The sequence below is a fragment of the Chaetodon auriga genome, chromosome 17 (assembly GCF_051107435.1).
Source record: "Chaetodon auriga isolate fChaAug3 chromosome 17, fChaAug3.hap1, whole genome shotgun sequence".
NCBI classification, from domain to species: domain Eukaryota; kingdom Metazoa; phylum Chordata; class Actinopteri; order Chaetodontiformes; family Chaetodontidae; genus Chaetodon; species Chaetodon auriga.
In genome coordinates, this window is record NC_135090.1 from 7,491,395 (window position 1) to 7,506,276 (window position 14,882).

The 14,882-nt window shown below is 45.3% G+C and overlaps 1 protein-coding gene across 3 annotated transcripts in view; it reads right to left on the reverse strand.

The window, feature by feature from the left end:
* Positions 1 to 483: 483 nt before the first annotated feature.
* Positions 484 to 14,882, reverse strand: part of LOC143335202 (growth factor receptor-bound protein 10-like) — a 42,979-nt gene continuing 28,580 nt past the window's right edge. For all 3 annotated transcript variants that reach the window (XM_076754448.1, XM_076754447.1, XM_076754449.1), the window contains 11 exons: positions 13,406 to 13,521; positions 11,958 to 12,032; positions 11,435 to 11,572; positions 11,150 to 11,260; positions 9,768 to 9,866; positions 9,601 to 9,678; positions 8,202 to 8,318; positions 7,566 to 7,632; positions 7,386 to 7,473; positions 6,916 to 7,009; positions 484 to 6,159 (listed from right to left, as the gene is read on the reverse strand). In XM_076754448.1, coding sequence (XP_076610563.1) covers positions 6,013 to 6,159; positions 6,916 to 7,009; positions 7,386 to 7,473; positions 7,566 to 7,632; positions 8,202 to 8,318; positions 9,601 to 9,678; positions 9,768 to 9,866; positions 11,150 to 11,260; positions 11,435 to 11,572; positions 11,958 to 12,032; positions 13,406 to 13,521 — 1,130 coding nt within the window. In that variant the 3' untranslated portion in view covers positions 484 to 6,012. The remainder of the gene's footprint in view (positions 6,160 to 6,915; positions 7,010 to 7,385; positions 7,474 to 7,565; positions 7,633 to 8,201; positions 8,319 to 9,600; positions 9,679 to 9,767; positions 9,867 to 11,149; positions 11,261 to 11,434; positions 11,573 to 11,957; positions 12,033 to 13,405; positions 13,522 to 14,882) is intronic.

Sequence of the window (14,882 nt, forward strand, 5' to 3'; positions counted from 1 at the left end):
TTGAGGTCCAAAGAGGAAAAAATATTCACTATTTCAGTATTTCATTGTCAGTTAAAGTCAGTTAAACTTCAGGGACGTCTATCTGTCCATTTAGGAAGCACAAGTGATTGGGACTCAGTTACACCTGCTGTGGTGCTAATGGAAGTGACAACAGGTGCGATGGAGAGGCGACAGCAGCACAACCCACACAAAGGGAAAAGGTTTTGCATGTGGTGGCCACACACAGTTGCTCTCTGCTTTTCCTTCCTGAATGATTCTTCTCTAGTTCTGAGTTCTGTTTATGTCCTTGTCACTGCTGGTAGCATGAGGCAGCACCTGCAGCCCAGTGAGGTTGCACAGATAGTCCAGCTCCTCCAGGATGGATGAATGCAGTAAGAGTTTGGCAACAGTTCAAGAGCATTCAAACCTGATGTGACCCACATGCTGTGGCTGATGAGTTAAATAACCCTCCGCACAGGAGAATAACAGCACCAGGCCAGCCGGTTTTGGTTTATAGCAATGTTGTCTTTTATTCTAATTTCCAATAAACAGAGAATATATCAGTCCCTTATTTGTACAAAAATACCTGAACAGGATACAATGTAGATCCAGGAGCCGTACAGAGAGAATGAAGCAAAGCACAGTGGGGTTATCTGAAAAAAAAAAAATGATTACAGTTCACTTGCTCTTTTTTTTTTTCTTTCCCTGAAATGTTTGACTTCAGCTTATGATGACTTCAACCCAAAAATAACACACAACCGACACTGAGTCAGCTTCACTTGCACCTACACTGTGAGTCACCAATGTCGATGGGACTTGTACGCGATGTTGACCTGATATTAGGATTTAGTTCCAGTAGGATTTAGTTTCACAGTTACAGCTAACTGGAAAATGATCGCAGTGAGTGGACGGATGGCGACTAAGGACTTGATACTGTTCACAAACAAGAGGCACCTGCTGCAAGAATAGGCTGAGTTAAGACAAGGAATTCAAAAACTTTGTTACGCACCTTAAAATCAGAGTAAATGAATAATGAAATGCACTACTTGCGATGAAAGCTGCTAAGAATATCCCCAAGGGTTAAGCATTGGTGCATGTGTGTGCTCTTGATGAAAAACCACTGGTGTGTGTGTGCCTCTGTGTGTGTGTGTGAGATTAATATCCAAACATTTACTGTGTTGAAACCTAAAGGAAACGAGTGGAATCAGACAGAGAGGGGATATTCAAAAGATGTGGCTTTAAACCGTAAAATGGCATCAGAATTGAACGCTGGCAGAGATGAAGCCTCTGCCAGCCTGTCAGCTTATACACACAACTGATGTTCAGAAATTTGACACAAGCCAAAAATCCAGTTTGATCTCTTAAAATAATAATAATAAAAAAAAAACAGCTTAATTTAATATTGTATATACTGTGGTATATTCTTTTATACATCTATCTGTATCTATACATGTAGATACAGATAGATGTATAAAAGGTCGTTTTGTGGCAAACCAAAGAAAATACACAATAATGTCAATATACACACACAAATAATGGAAAAAAAAAAGAGGACAAAATAAATCATTCTTCATTTTACATGGAGTTATGAGCAAAAGCATAACGCCCCATACATAGTGATCTGTGACCTAGGTACAGTGTTAGATCTACGTCTTCTCCATAGCTTCACATACTTAGAAAACAAATGATACTGTATACTGGTATATTCATATACTTGGGCTTGTGTATAGGATTGCATTGTAGCACAGTGATTAAAAATGGAGGGAGGAGGAGAGGACGGTGGCTCGTCCCCTGCCGACCCATAGCGATGTGGCTTCGCGTCCCGCTCTGACGGACAGGGAAGAACCTCAGCTGAGGACTGGGAATGCTGGGATCCCCCCAGCCAAACTCCTGTCTCCTCTAAGTCCACGGCTTCGCTTGACTTTACCCGACTGACAAGCAACCTTTTCTCTTACTGTCTCTAAAAGGCAAGTTATGATGACCAGCACACTTAGCAATCCTGAATAGTGAATATAACAGTCTGGCCATCCACACACACGCATCCACACACACACACACACACACATCTTCACCACAGGGTCATAGCTTACAGGCTGGACACAGGTGGGAAAGGGGGGCGGGGGGTTCAAGCATTATCCAATCCCTGGAGAGAGTCCGCCCTGACTGACTAGAAAGGCCTGATTGGTGGAGTGCAGAGCTGGTGAGTCAGTCAAGTCACGTGATTGGCCGAATGGTGGCAGTGGCTTGCGAGTCAATGACAGTACTTGGAGAGAGTTTAGTAAGCCTGGCAGGGAGTCTGGTGGCCTCGTGCTAACCCTGTTCACTGTGAATCTGGCACAGGACGGAGGAGCGGGTGCAGGTGAGGGCGGGAGGGGTGTAGGGCGAAGCTAAGCAGGTGTTATGTCACACAAAGCTTTTCATCGGCCGGTCACACGACAGTAGGAGAAGGCAGGAAAAGAGAGGAGGACTTCAAAAATGTCCTCTCTAACCTCTTTTCCTGCTGAATGTTCCTACAGGCATGGTCCTCGCTTTTCTTCTAGATGATGACGGGGCATTCAGGGAACAATTTAGAGGAAAAAGTCCACTCAGGTGATCTGTTAACGCCACTGTGTGTGCATTTTTACGTGGTTAGGGCATGTGAAAAGTGGTTTTCAATGCTACCACTAGGGGGTGTCATAGTAGGACATTTTCTAATCCAAAATAAATCTATATGTTAGATTTGTTGAGTGATGAAATGTCACAGGTTTTTTTTTTTTTTTTTTTTTTTTTGGTGGAGAAACTTTTCCACAAACTTTGCCTTATCTCCCAGAGTGCTTTTCAACAATCGTCAGAGATGGGCCTGTTGTTTTCAATCAAATGTTGGCCTGTTCCCGCAGAAATTGAGCTATCTGTTTAATCCATGAATCATTTGATGTCAGAAAAGTGTGAAAAATGTCCATCACTATTTGCCTGGATACCAAGGTGGCATCTTCAAACTGCTTTTTTTTTCTTTTTTTTTTTTGTCTGACCAACAGTCCAAAACCCCAAGACATTGATTTGCCTATAATGTAGAACCCTGATTCCAAAAAAGTTGGGACGCTGTGTCAATCATGTGCAAATGAAGTTTTAACCAAACAACAGTTTTACCCAATCATGATCATTTTCACTATCACCTGTTACCAATGAACCTGATTACCTGCAGAATGTTCCAACAGGTGTTGTTAGTGCATTCATCAACTTTCCCAGGCTTTATTTGCAGCTGTCTAAACTTGTTTGAAACAAGTTGCTGCATCAAATTCAGAATAAGAAGATATTTACAAAAACCAATGAAGCTGACGAGGTCAAACTTTAAATATATTGTCATTGTATTATTTTCAGTGGAGTATATGTCAAAAACGCTGAACATCCCAACTGTTTTGGATTCATGAGTTGTAAGAAAGAGCAAAGAAAAGCAGCAAATGCTCGTGTTTGAGAAGCTGGAGCCATCACATTTTTACTTAAAAAAATGCTAATCAACTATCCAAATAAGTTTTCTGTTGATTAATCAATGAATCGTTTCAGTTCTGAAATGATTTCACGAACACTGGTACAGCTCCCTACTGACCACACGCCTGATGGCTGCAAGGCATTCTGGTCTACCATGGCTACTCCTGCTGGCTTTCTCTTCTTCATTTATCATGAATTTTCTCCTTGTGTGATTGTCACACAAAGGCAGTCAAAGAAGTCCTTACTGTTTGATTGTGAGGGAGTGAAACCGCTGATGCGAGCAAACTCCCATAAAGTCGATCTGCTGGAAATACCTGGACATGATGTTACATTTTAGCCTGCAGAAATCAGAAAAATGCAGCGTCCAACAAGAAAATAGGCCCAGAAATGCCAGATTGCATCACCGGTGTCTGTTTTCTGAAGCATGTTCAAGTGGATTTTTACTTTTACGTTTGACATTTGGGGAAATATATTTTTTTGCTTTCTCGCAGAGAGATCGAGAAGATCGACACTGCCGTCCTGTGTCCAGTTTATCACACAATGAAAGAGGCCACCCATGTCTAAAAAAGTCCAAGACTTATTTCCACTGTGGTCTGTACTGTAAACATCAAGCTACTGTACAGAAGCTGGTTAGCTTAGCTGAGCACACAGCCAACAAGCAGTCCTGCACAAAACCCTATTGATACTGCCTTTTTCACCAAAATATAACATGTTACCTTTGGACAAAGCCAGGCTGGCTCTCTCCCCTTGTTTCCAGTCTGTATGCTAAGCTAAGCTAACTGGCTTGTAGCTTCTTACAATACAGGCACGACAGTGGTATCAATCTTCCCATTTAACTCGTTGCGAGAAAGTGAACTAAGAGTACTCCCAAAAGTGTTAAACTATCCATTAAACATAATTTTTTTTAACATTCTTCATTCCTCTTGTCAAATCTGAAATGTGTTACTGTATGTGCATCGTAATATAGTTCAGATTTCATACACAAGGCTCACAATATTCACTGAAGGTGAGTTGACGCACAGTCGCTGAATTCACATTTCAAGTTCTTTGTTCAATTCCATATGAAGACAAAGAGAAAAGGACGCAATGGGAGTGCTTTTGCTGCTTGGTCTTTTCTGGAGTGAAGGAATAGTGGTCAGAATCCAAACGTGACGGCTCCAGCCCATCAAAATCAAATCAGGATCGTTAAGATGTGCAAGCAGTGAGCTCAGAACAGATTTAGGCAAAGAAATTGACATTCAGAGACAACAGATTAGACCCTTTGATTTAAAAAAAAATGACTGAAATGGTAGAAGCTTGGGGGTGGACACACTCTTCAGAGGTCTATCTAACAGTCGTCCTCCTCTTCCTCGTGATCTTGAGAGGCTGCAGGCGCTTCAAGAGCACATTCATTTTTCACCAAAGCAAGGTCATGTTGGTTCGAGCCACACAGAGGTCCAAGATGTTCCCAAACCTGTCTGAAAGGCACTGCATAATCAGCTGTGACTCGCTTTGCTCCCATGCCACTGTAATCCAATCAGAACTGGTGGAAATTCACATGCATGCTTTTCAGAGGGGAGGAGGGCGGGGGGGGGGGGAGGAGGGCGAACGGAGAGCAGGCAGCTTCATTTAGCTAGAGAGAACAGCTGTCGTCTGTCCGCCTGGGAGTGCAAAACTAGTTCTGCATTGAATCAACAGTAATAAAACAGCATTAAAATGACATCAAGTAATCAACTCTACAAGAGAGGCTTGTTACGGCCTTCCTGATAAACATTCCTCTGTCCTTTCAGCAAACCCTCGCCACTGCTCTGCATCTCTTGCCTTCAGCTACTTCTCTTTTCTCTCCAAACTTTTCTCTGAGCTTTTGTGGAGGAGGAGAAGCGGGATCAGGGTTGCACCAAGGGATTGTGGGACAGGACACAGCAGAGAAGGCCGCATCGAGTCCGCTCGGGTGGTGGTGGTGGTGGTGGTGGTGGTGGTGGGGTGGGCAGGGTGTCAGCTTATCCAGACTGGACTGCACAGGTTGAGAAAACTCCTGGATCGAGTTTGATAAGACCCAGAGAGGTTCCCGTCCATCCCTGATGATCGATGAGGAAGTCAGAGGGTGGCGCTCCCCGCCCACCTCGGCAGCGAAGGGGCGAGGGTGGGGTGGGCACCACAGCTTATCAGGCCTGGAGGATGAGGGAGGTTGAGGGGCTGAGGGGTGAGGGGCTCTGAGGGAGGGATCCTTCGCTGTTTTCAAAACATATGGTCTCTCTCCAGGGTCAAAACAGCAATGACAAAACAACCGAGTCTCCATGAAAACATCGCAGGAGCCGAGTGACCGCCGGGTCCACATTCTGCAACGCTTGAAATGTCCAAACGGCTGCCGTTCAAACATCCAGACAGCAGAAATGCACGGGCGCACCGGGGGAGTCAAAGCTCCGACGCTGGCTCCTGCTGAGTTGTTCACATCCCCAAAACTTGACTGAACTTTTCTCTATCTCCTCATCCTCAATGCGCTGGTGAGGGAGGGGCAGATGGGGGGTTGGGATCTCAGGGTGAGAGGTGTGCAAAAAAGGGGGACGGAGGTGCTGGGGCTGTGGAGTGTCACAAGGCCACGGCGGTGCAGGGGTGTTTGAGCTTGCAGGGCAGCACTCCTCTGTTGAGCTGGTAAAACTCCACCAGGTGGATCAGGTCCGTGAACTTGGTGGCGCCATCGTCGAGGCTGAAGAACACCTGGCCGTCCTCCTCGCACTTTAGAGCAGAGCCAGAGGGAGGAGAGAGGACAGGTAACCATCACATGACAAGAAGACATGCACGCTTTTGTCACTACAAGCTAGAACACGTGACGTCGTCATACAGAAAAATTAGCAATTAGCTGAACAAGGTAAACATTCATAAATGTTACCATTTGGCTAAAAGTAAAGCCTCACAGTGCTGCTAGCATGGCTGCAGACTGGGCAGATGCCCTTTCATGGACAGCAATCTCGTATTAGGTCAATTTTCTCCAAACCTCAGCAAATAAAACCAAACCTTTCTGCATGGCATGGACAGGCCTTTTAAGCCATTTCAAGTTCATTTCTGTAAAGTAGTAAAATGAATGAAAACAGATGGCTGCCTGGGAGGAAGGAAAAAACGTATTTTAAAATCTTTGAAAACAGCATGGCATGCTTTGGAAAGTGGTTGGTGGTGACGTTCAGTGAGCGTAGCAGGCCAGGTGAATGCGGCACCATGAGATTAAGCTATATTTCAGTGCATTTCGACAAAGTGGACCTGCTTTAAATTGGCAGGGACAGATATGTTTCATTGATGCCAACCAGCTGCAACAGCTGGCTTTTGAGGCTTCGACTGCAGTCATTGGGCTGCAACATGAAAAATCGTCAGCACAGTTTTGAGTTGTGTAATTTCTAAGACAGTAAAGCAGCGATCTGCCTCACTGTGCCTTATCTGAGTGGATTTTACAAGTGTAATGTATTATATAATGTGACAGTATTGTGTAATGAGACTGACCGGAAGGATCTGGAAGTGCTTGATCTTCTGGTGGTGGCACAAGGTGAGCACGAATGCCTTGGGATTACTCTGACTGTCCCGCAACAGGAATAACCTGCAGGACATTAAGAGAGAAATGATGAAACTGTTTCATGGAAAGAAATATACAGCACGCCTGTAAGTCCATTTGAGTGGTTTCTATACTGTTACATTTCAAACACTTGGGGATGTGCTGCTGCGTGGCTTCAAGCAGCTGCGGCTCTGAGCCTTATCTTAATCCACTGGGTAAAGGCTAAGATGTGTGGCTGTCGAGCCAAAACGCCGTTTTTAGACACCGACGTTTTACAGATCTAAGCTTTTCTGTCTTCACTCTCCCCTTTTTATCCGTGTGCTTCTAGTTTGACGAAATAATCGTCTTCACTTCGCTTTCTGCCGCACATCACACGAGCAACATTCACCGTGAGATCAAATCAGCGTATGGCTGTTCTTACCCATCGACTTGGCCTTGCTGTATGATCATTTTGTGGGCCTCCTCTCTCATGATGCGACCATGAAACCATACCTGTGTCCTGTGGATCACTGAAAGACAGAAAGCACAAAACTCAACACCCAAATAAACACGGTGCAGTTCTACAGCTGTTGCTGGGCTACAGGCGGTGAGGTGAGAGTACCTGTGCTCAGAGAGGACGGGTGCAGGGGGCTCGGACTGCCCAGGACATTCATACGCTGGCTTCTTTTCTGTGAGGAAGAGAGGGCACATGTGCAACATTTGTAACATAAGACAGCAACACACCACCTCAGCTGCAAGCTTCGACCTCCCCTTTGATTTAATTTCACATTGAAATACGCAGAAAAGTTCATTGGAACCAGATCTCAAAGGATTTTTTTGTGGAAGTTTGAGTCTTTTTAGGAACCAAACACTGTTGTGCATTGAAGTCACCCACAACCGAAAACCAAAAGCGTGAAAGCAGTATTTCCTGCTTCAGCCTCGTCAGAGCGATGAGCTCAGCGACAGATAAGTGCAGCTGCTGCACACTTGAATTTTCTAGGAAAGGGGATGCAGGGGGAAGATAAATTAGCTGGAATGGAAAAAGGGTTCGGTTTTCCATGAAATGAACCAAAAAACGTTTGCTCAAACATGCAAAAGATACTGGTCAAATGACTTGTGGCGATGCACACAGCACGATGGGGCTCCAGGACAAAACAAAACCAGGGGAGAGTTAATGATAAAATGGCTTTTTGACAGACTGTATCTAATTCCTGAGGATCAATCCGTCCCAAAGACCAAGCTTCATCCCCCTTCTTACCCTCCAGGTCTGTCCCTCCTCCAGGGCGGCGCTCTGGGCCTCGACTGGGTTGTCAATGACGCGACCGGTCCGCCCAGAGAAGTCCATGGCGACCAGGGAGTTCTCAGATACACTCCGCTGTTAGGAGACGTGGCATGGTGGGAGGGTAGGTGGAGGAGGGTGGGGAGTTGGGGGAGGGGGTACACAAGGGTTAGGGGGGGTGGGGGGGTAGACAAGGGTCATAGGTCAAACAAGCCAGACACAGTCACTGGGGCATGACAAATCCTGTCTGCACAGAGACCCACTTCAGTCCACAAACGCAGGCCTCAGTAAAAGTCTCTCCTGCCTCTCTGCTGCTCGAATGAATTCCTGTGTTTCCATTATTTGAAAATAATGTCAATTAAACAGCTGAGCTTCATTTTCAGCATAATAATAATAATAAAGGTACACTAACACGAGTCCTTAAACTTCACTCTACAAGTCTGTGATGTTCAAAAAGCCCAAGCACGAACGTGACAAAACACACAAGTCATGCAGCATTAGACACTAGGGATTACTGTTCCTGAAAATGAGACATTTTCTATCTCAGGACCAGAAGCACACTATTCCGGGAATCCTGGGAACACCAAGCGATGTTAGATATAGTAATAAAGTCAATGATCACGCAAAGTTAAAAGGCAAAGCTCTCGCTCACTTGGCGTGAGATTTTGTATGGATTCTTCAGATTACAGCCGTCTTTGCTCTGACATCGGTGCATTTGGTGGTGTGTGTTTCACCGCTGCACGTACACCACTGCCGCATATGTTTTAAGAAAGTGAGCTGTAGGTCTGCATATTACATATTCCCGTATGTTCTAGTATGCTCTAAATGTTTTCCCTTTGCCATATTTGTCAGGAAACTGGAAGCGGTTTAGATGGGTATTCCCTGGAATCCCGCTTCCCGGGATTAAACCCTATTAGACACCTCCTGATGTGAGCTGATTAGACTTAGTGTAACACAACATAAAAGCATGCAGCTTTGAGTTTGCTTAGCATTATGTAAACATCGTCTAAATAACTCTGGGTTAAGAAGCTGTGTCGGATGTACTTTGTTATAGACTGCTGTTTGTTTAAATGAGCGGTCTGACCTGAATGTTTCACTACAGAGCACGGCTCCCACCTCATTAACAAAAGGTCAACAGCAGCAATGATTGAACAGAAATTCACTGCAGCATTTAACAAAATCCTCCTTACAGAAACAGAACAGAAAAGTGATCCAACCCACGGTTGCATGTTTCCTCTTAAGACACAACGTGGCCACAAACTGAACTGGGTTCCAGTTCACCATCAGCTAATTAATGGATCAATCTGGATTGGTCTTGGCTGAGTGGGGGCATTAGAGCGGGGTTGTAAGAAGGTGATGTCAGAGAGCAGATCCTCACCACAGGTGCCGAGAACGGCGAAAGGTGAGACTTCCTCTGCTGGGGAACGTTGTAGCTCTGATACAGTACTATCCCATACTGTGAGGAGAGAGGAGAGAAGGCATCAGCTGGAGTTTCCAAGTGCTGACATATTCATTCCTGTTAACATGTGGCAGTAAAGGATGTACTTTGAGCAGTCTGAAGGCAGTCATCCAGCAGGTCCGGCTCTGTTCGTCCTCAGCGCACAGCATCTTTAGCTCCTTACAGTCACTCCTCACTTTGCTGGGCTGTCAACCAAACAGCAGACACATTTAATTCATGAGATGCAATGAGCCTACAGAGTTGCACTTTATGGTCCCAGTTAAGGCGAGGCTGTGTAACGTGTTCTAATAATGGCCACCGTGGCTACAAGTAGCAATAATGGAATAATGGCGAGCGATAAAACAGTAGCGCTGCAGGCGAGTACAACGGTAACTCAACTAGATTAGAGTCATAAAGTGAGTCTATATCACAGCAATAACATAAGCTACTGGTCATACTGGACCAAGAGCTGCTATTATATTGAATATGAGCTGCCTATGAATTCAACTTTCTACTTTAAACTGTTACAAAGCCTCACTTTAAAACGGGACAATGACATGCTGACAGTCACCGCTTTCATGGGATCGCACCAAATAAACCAATCGGTCCTCTTCCACTCGGTGATGTGACCGAGGTGTGTAACAACATGAGTCAGCTCGTGTGCCAGAGAACACAATATACAGACAGCTGGAATAAGACCAACCCGTGACTGCACTCATTTCCTTAATTAACTTGACATCAAATGTGCAAAAATGCATTTTCGAGCTTCGCCGGCCTTACTTTCAAAAGTCATTTTCTTAAATGAAAAATAAACTCTAGTTTTTTTCTCTCAACATAAAACTGTACTGAGAATGTCCTCGTAACACTGCGGAGAAAACGTCTGGACTTGGGCCATGGACAGTTTTTCAGAAAAGGACATTATTTGTACGACTATAAACGTGTCGTATTTCAGACGTCACCTCTGACAGTCAACTTTATATATTACAGTCCTGCTAGTCAGGACTTGAGCAGCATCACAGCACAGACTTTCTCCTTTTTCCTCCATCAGTAACAAGGACGTTAGACACACTGCTCCTAAGAGGCAACCCCCACCGATAAATTCATTCATGTCGCCATAGCAACAATCCAGCCACCCCCAGCTGCCAAGTAAAATCCCTTACCAAATCCTGCACTGTCACCCCCGCTGACAGCATCTGACACGCCGGCCGTCGAGTGAGCGTGTGTGTGTGTGTGTGAGTGTGTGTGTGTGTGTGTAAGAGAGGTGAGGGGGTTAGGTGGGCCAGATTCCCTGCACCATCCTGGCTTATCCCACTGGGTTTATCCCAGATCAGCAGGTGACCCACCACAGATAACTCCTGGAGTGGGACACACAGTGCTGAGTGTGTGTTTGAACCCCCACTGGGCGAGTATCCTCCGACACACACACACACACACACACACACACAATCACTTGACACTAGAATTGCTCAGGTTTTCTTGTGTGTGCTACCTTGATGCAGAACTGGTAGTCTGTGGGAGCGTTGTGGAGTTTTCTGCCCGTGATGATGGTGAAGATGTTACTGTCCTCCAGATCTGACAGCAGCTGCAGGTGTCGGGGCTCCTGTTAAGTTGTGGGGAGGCAGAGAGAAACAGATGTCAGCAACAGCATGAAGGAAAGAATCAGACACTTTCAGAGTTTTAAACTTCTGTATTTAAGTTCATTTTGCTTGGGCAAATGCCAACATTTGGTCTCCTTCACACCAGATTCAGAATCAATAGGGCGGTAATCTATCACCTTGGATGTTCCTTTCGTAGAGTAGTAGAGCCCGGAGCGTCGCAGAAACATGTAGAGCTTCTTCCAGGACTTGCGTCCAGGCTCCTTCAAGTACAAATAGCCCTGAATCTCTGGACAGCTGCTAGAGTTCAGAAAGTTCTGCAAGAACACACAAACAGCAGCTATCAGGAACACTGCTGCAGGGGAACTGAGTGTACATAACACAAATGTTTGTGTTTCGGCCTCCAACATCCTGGGAATGACATGTTCATAAATGCTGCAAAATCCATTTTTTAAAAAAAGGACCAGAGTGCAGAGAGCGCAGTCACACCGGGTGAATGTAATTAGCAGATTTCAGGAAGTGTGTGTGCGCGCGCATGCAGGCATATTTTTGGACAACCAGATGTCCTCACAATGATTCATAGCCAGGGTGGCTATTTTTCAGATAGGATTTAGGATTAAGTTAGTGTTTAAGAGTCAGCGAATGAATCGAGTCCTGTGCTATTCAAGATTTATGTGTCCCTTCGCAGAGCCACGGCCTCACCTGTAAGAGCTGTGACTGAGGGATCGAGCCATCAGACTCCTGACACCAAGCCACCATCTGCTCTGGAAAAAAGTTCTGGATGGAAAAACACACAGAGAGACCAACAATGAGCGAGAGAGAAAGACAGAGAGAGGCACTAGAAACCACTTAGTGCATACGCAAGCTCGGAGTGGGGTAGTGTTTCTCTATGCAGAATACATCTCGCTTTCTGTGTGTGTGATGAGCACAAGGACTCTGAGACAAAGTGGTGGGGGCGAGAGAGGTAGAGGGAGAGAGAGGGAGAGGGAGAGGGAGAGGGAGAGGGCACTCCAGCCTGGGAGTAGATGCAGTATGATCTCACCCGCTGATGTAATCCCCTTTAGCCAGCAGCGCTACTCTTAGCGTGATTGACAGGCCGCGGCCAGCACTCTGGTGTTTTACTGTGCTCATTACCACAGAGCTGAGGTCACCTGCTGGCTCTGACACACACCTAAATCACCACGGCAATAATGTCAGCGTATACCCGGCCAGCACGTAACGGCAGAGCCCCACGCTGAGTACACATCAGCAAAAGATGCCACGCACACCGGCTGACGCGGACTCGCTGGCTGTCAGAGGCAGGTTTTGTCCCCAAAATGATGAACAGCTTTGCGTTTGGTATTTTCGCTCATGCTGTTATCCAAAGAGACTCAGAAGGAGTGCAAGAGGAGAACGAGCTTCGGTTTCCACATCACCAGGAAAAAAACGAGCAAACGTTCATGCATTGCTTTGCAGTGGGATAATAGTCATTTAAACATTGGCTTTAAACGATCTGCCCCGACACGATGGCTGTGTATACTGTGACAGCGCCATAACTAACTTTATGATCAAATATCTGCAAATGTACGGCATTCCCATCAGCCTCAGCTGCACTTTGTGTTTGCTGCTCATTAGCAAATGTTAGCATGCTCACGCACTAAACACAGATGGTGAGCGTGAGAAAGATTAGACGTGCTAAACATGTTAGCATGGCCATTTATTGTCATTCATGAGCATGTCAGCATAATGACATTAGCATTTATCTTAAAGGACCATCATGCAAAGCTTGTCAAATTAAGATTTTGATGGGAAAATAATATTTTCAATGCTACAGAGGGTTTGCCAACCCACCTAAAAAATATTCTGTTGGAAACACTCAGTGCCTGTAATCTTTGGCTAAAAATATGAATCAAATATAAAGGGTTTGAATGTCAGCATGAAATTTCAGCTATCAGCAGCTCCAATCCAAAAATATCAAAGCTGGAAAATCGGCTGAACCTCACTTGTGTGTGTGTGTGTGTGTGTGTGTGTGTGTGTGTGTGTGTGTGTGTGTGTGTGTGTGTGTGTGTGTGTGTGTGTATGAGTGTGGCAATGTGTGCATGAGTGTGTGGGGCTGCGTGCTAAACCGCCGCAGTCACAGGAGTGACTTTTTAGGGATGCGAAAGACTCACCAGGGGGTTCCTGAAGAATTCATATTTGGCATAGTTTTTTCTGAAGAGGAATTTGCTGTCACTGCTCATGGAGGCTTGAACCTGAACCACCAGCTCGTGGTCCTCCAGACATCTCTCTGCATGGGGACACAGACACAGTGTTAGTCGCCTCAGCTGGGTTATCCTTGTACTGCCCTCAGGGAAGGAGCTGGAGGCAAACACAGATCAGATTTTTAAATCAGCGTAGACTACTTTGGGCCTTATTCACATGTTATAAATCGATTTGGCTTCAGATTATGACTGAAATTGGGTGTAAAACATCAACCCAGAAAGCCAAATTTAAGCATTGTCACACTTTAAATATAGCTTCAATGTTCACAGATCTTTTTTCAGGGCTGATCTGCTGCATAACAAACAGCTCTTTTGCATGCATTTCCTACCTCTCTCTTGATTTTCTCTGCTCTTTTTAACATTGCGAGCCTGTTCTGAGATGACCTTGTCACCAGAGGACCTTGTTCAATGTAAACTGTTTTGAACAGTGTCCTCTAACAACAGGAGACACAACAACTTTTTGATGTAGAGAGAAAAGAACATCAGTTGAGCGTTTTCTTGTGCTAAAAATGTGGGCGTTTTTCAGTGGGAATTGGTATGAATTGGAAAGAATTGGTCTTTTACACAGTTCACCACCTTTTCTAGGTCTCATGAATCTCCGTGATTAGAATTTAAAGTCATATTCAACAGTGCACGATCAGTGAAATGAAGCATAAACACATGCCTTACTGAGAGCAGAGCTAATTTGTCTTCATGATCATCTTTGCTTTTCTCGATAAAAAAAGATCACAAACCGGAGGTCTTCTTTTATTTACCACTACAACAACTGGCTGAACTATTGTGTACAATGACACAGCAAGACCAAATTGCCTGTTACTAAGAGACGAGCAAGGGAGTAAGAGGTTAAATGAGGAGGGGCCGTGAAGAGAAGAAGCACTCGGACGCAGGGAGGGAGGAGGTGAAGGTGGAGAGGAGAAGTGGTATGAGATGGAGAGGGGGAGGGAGGAGGAAGAGGTGGTGGTGGTGGTGGTGTGGGCATTGCAGGAAGATGATGTCATGTATTTAGGCTGATTGCTTAGAGCGGCGAAGCCATAAGCAAAGTACAAGCCACAGACAAACACACAACCACACATTAAGAGCTCACACAGGCCTAACTTGCTCTCTGTGCACCACAGAGGCCCAATTACTTTCTCTGTGTGTGTGTGTGTGTGTGTGTGTGTGTGTGTGTGTGTGTGTGTGTGTGTGCGTGCGTGCGTGCGTGTGTGTATGTTTGCATGCATGCATGCGTGCCTGCGTGTGTTCTCCTCTTTCTTGAAGTTGAGGGCATATGATCTCAGAGTGAGGCCGATTAGAAATTGATAGTGACAGGATGTTCCAATTCTGCGTGGATGGACACACACACACTCACGTGAAATGATAGCAACAAAGATTTCGCACTAATTCTCCC